Source organism: Gossypium arboreum, chromosome 12 (assembly GCF_025698485.1).
Source record: "Gossypium arboreum isolate Shixiya-1 chromosome 12, ASM2569848v2, whole genome shotgun sequence".
Taxonomy (NCBI): Eukaryota; Viridiplantae; Streptophyta; class Magnoliopsida; order Malvales; family Malvaceae; genus Gossypium; species Gossypium arboreum.
Genome location: NC_069081.1, coordinates 918,952 through 921,071, shown reverse-complemented (window position 1 = coordinate 921,071; position 2,120 = coordinate 918,952). Strand labels below are relative to the sequence as shown.

At 29.2% G+C, this 2,120-nt stretch overlaps 1 protein-coding gene across 1 annotated transcript; it reads left to right on the top strand.

The window, feature by feature from the left end:
• The first annotated feature begins 936 nt into the window (after nt 1-936).
• Nucleotides 937-1,701, top strand: LOC108479043 (nuclear polyadenylated RNA-binding protein 3-like). Its single transcript, XM_017781473.2, has 2 exons — nt 937-1,115; nt 1,217-1,701. Exon 2 carries the CDS (start codon nt 1,258-1,260, stop codon nt 1,618-1,620), a length of 363 nt encoding a protein of 120 aa, XP_017636962.1. The 5' UTR covers nt 937-1,115; nt 1,217-1,257; the 3' UTR covers nt 1,621-1,701.
• The last annotated feature ends 419 nt before the right edge of the window (nt 1,702-2,120 follow it).

Below are 2,120 nucleotides of genomic sequence, written 5' to 3'. Positions count from 1 at the left end.
CTAAGTTGGGACCCAATTAAAACGTGACATTAACTCCGTAAAAATTTTAAATATTAATATAGATACATCTCTCTCTCATATTTTTTCTTCTCATGATTTGTTTTTATACAATAAGAGAAAAAAAAAATTTAAGGGTACAACTGGTCACCTAACTATGCTCGCATCACTAATGTTTGAATTCATTTCTGTTTTAGTCACTCACCGTTAAATTGATAACAGAAAGACTTTTTGTAATTGGTATAATAACACATTAGTCCTCAATACTTACATATCTATCAATTTGATCATAATTCTAAATAATTCAATAAATTTAACCTTTCACATTTACAAATTCTTTCAATTACAACTTTTAAAACAAAGGCGTTGTAACAAATTTATAGATGTGAAATGCCTCTGTTTTAAAAGCTGAAAGTTTCAGTTAAGAAGTTTGAGGATCAAATTGATAGAATTTGTAAATGTGCATGGTTGAATTTATTAAATTATTTAGAATTAGAATCAAAGTGATAGAATTTGTAAGTATTGAGGACTAAATATGTTATTATACAAGTCTTAAAAAAAACTTTATGTTATTAATTTAACGGCTAGTGACTAAAATAAGAATGAATTGAAACGTTAGTGTCTAAATTGAAAATTTTTAAAATTGAATGACTAAAACAGGAATGCGAGCAAAATTAGATGACCATTAGTACAATTTACCCAAAAATAAATCATCCCTCCTATACCATTTTCTGTCATTTTCCTTCTATACAAAGCTTTCCATTTTTTTATTCAACCAAACACAAACTGTTTCTATAGGCTAATTGTATTTCATATTACCTTGTTTTACCTTAAAAACAGGTACAAGTAAAATGTGGGGCGTCGCCACTTTGCTTCTGGAAGATTTGGTTTACTTTTTTTTTTATTTAACACATTTTCTTCCTTCTAGAAAAGTAAAAGGCAGGCAGATTGGTTCTGAATTTAATAAGGGTTCAAATTCAGCATGCCAACAATGCCCACAGCCACACTCTCTTTTTCTTCTTTAATTTAATATTTTATTTTAATCTATCTATCCATCAGCTATAGTATACAAAAGTCCTTTCATGTTATAAAAAGAGAGACTTGAAAACAAAACAAAAGTCAGTCTTGTGCTTTTTTGTTCATGTTTGTTCTTTAGTGCTGTTATTATATTATATAATGAGTAAAGTTATTGATATCTCTTCTTACTTGCTGTTTGAAGCTACTGGTGATTCGGAATCTGGGTGTTGTTTCGATCCTGCCATGTCTGTTATTAACCGTGATGATGATGATGATGGTGGTGGTGGTGGTGGTGGTGGTGATGATGATGATGATGCAGAGTCATGTAGCTGTGATACTACTACATCTGATGTTGTTCATGGTGTTAGAGAGGTTAATAGGTTTGAACAGAAAGCAAATGATGATGACGACGACGACGACGACGACGATGATGATGATGGGGAGGTGGTGGAGATGCGAAAGGAGGTTCGTTTGCATAAAAAATGCAGGGATGATAGGCGGTTCAATGGAGGAGCGGCCAAAGACAAGAAATCATCTACTGTTGATTCAACCAAAACCCCGAAAGAAAGGAACAGGTTATTTTGGGAAGCTTGCCTAGCATCTTAAGCTGTTAAATATTTATTATATCTGCAATTACCATTAAGTGTGATATAATTGAAAATACATAAATAACTATTCTTTAACTCACTCTCTACTTCCAACTATACAAATTATCTGGGTATCTGGGTTTGAGTGTACTTAAATAGGTTTTTATTGATTAATATTTTAGATAAATTTTTTGATTTATGAATAATTTAAGTAAGTCATCCGATAATAAGATTTGTGTTTACATATCTCTAACTTGTTTGATAATCATTGTAATTAATACGTCAGTATAAAATCTGGTGTAATTGGACTCCAATTCTTAGAGAAAATTGAGAAGAATAATTGCATTGGTAATTACAAATAATTATACTCAAATTCAATTACCCAATTTTTTTATATTAATAATAATAGATTTTAATTTTAATATATATATCTATTATATTTTTAAAATATAATTATATGTTATTTTATTAATTTCATTTAAATAATTTAAAATTTTATTGATGATAAATAATTGACTA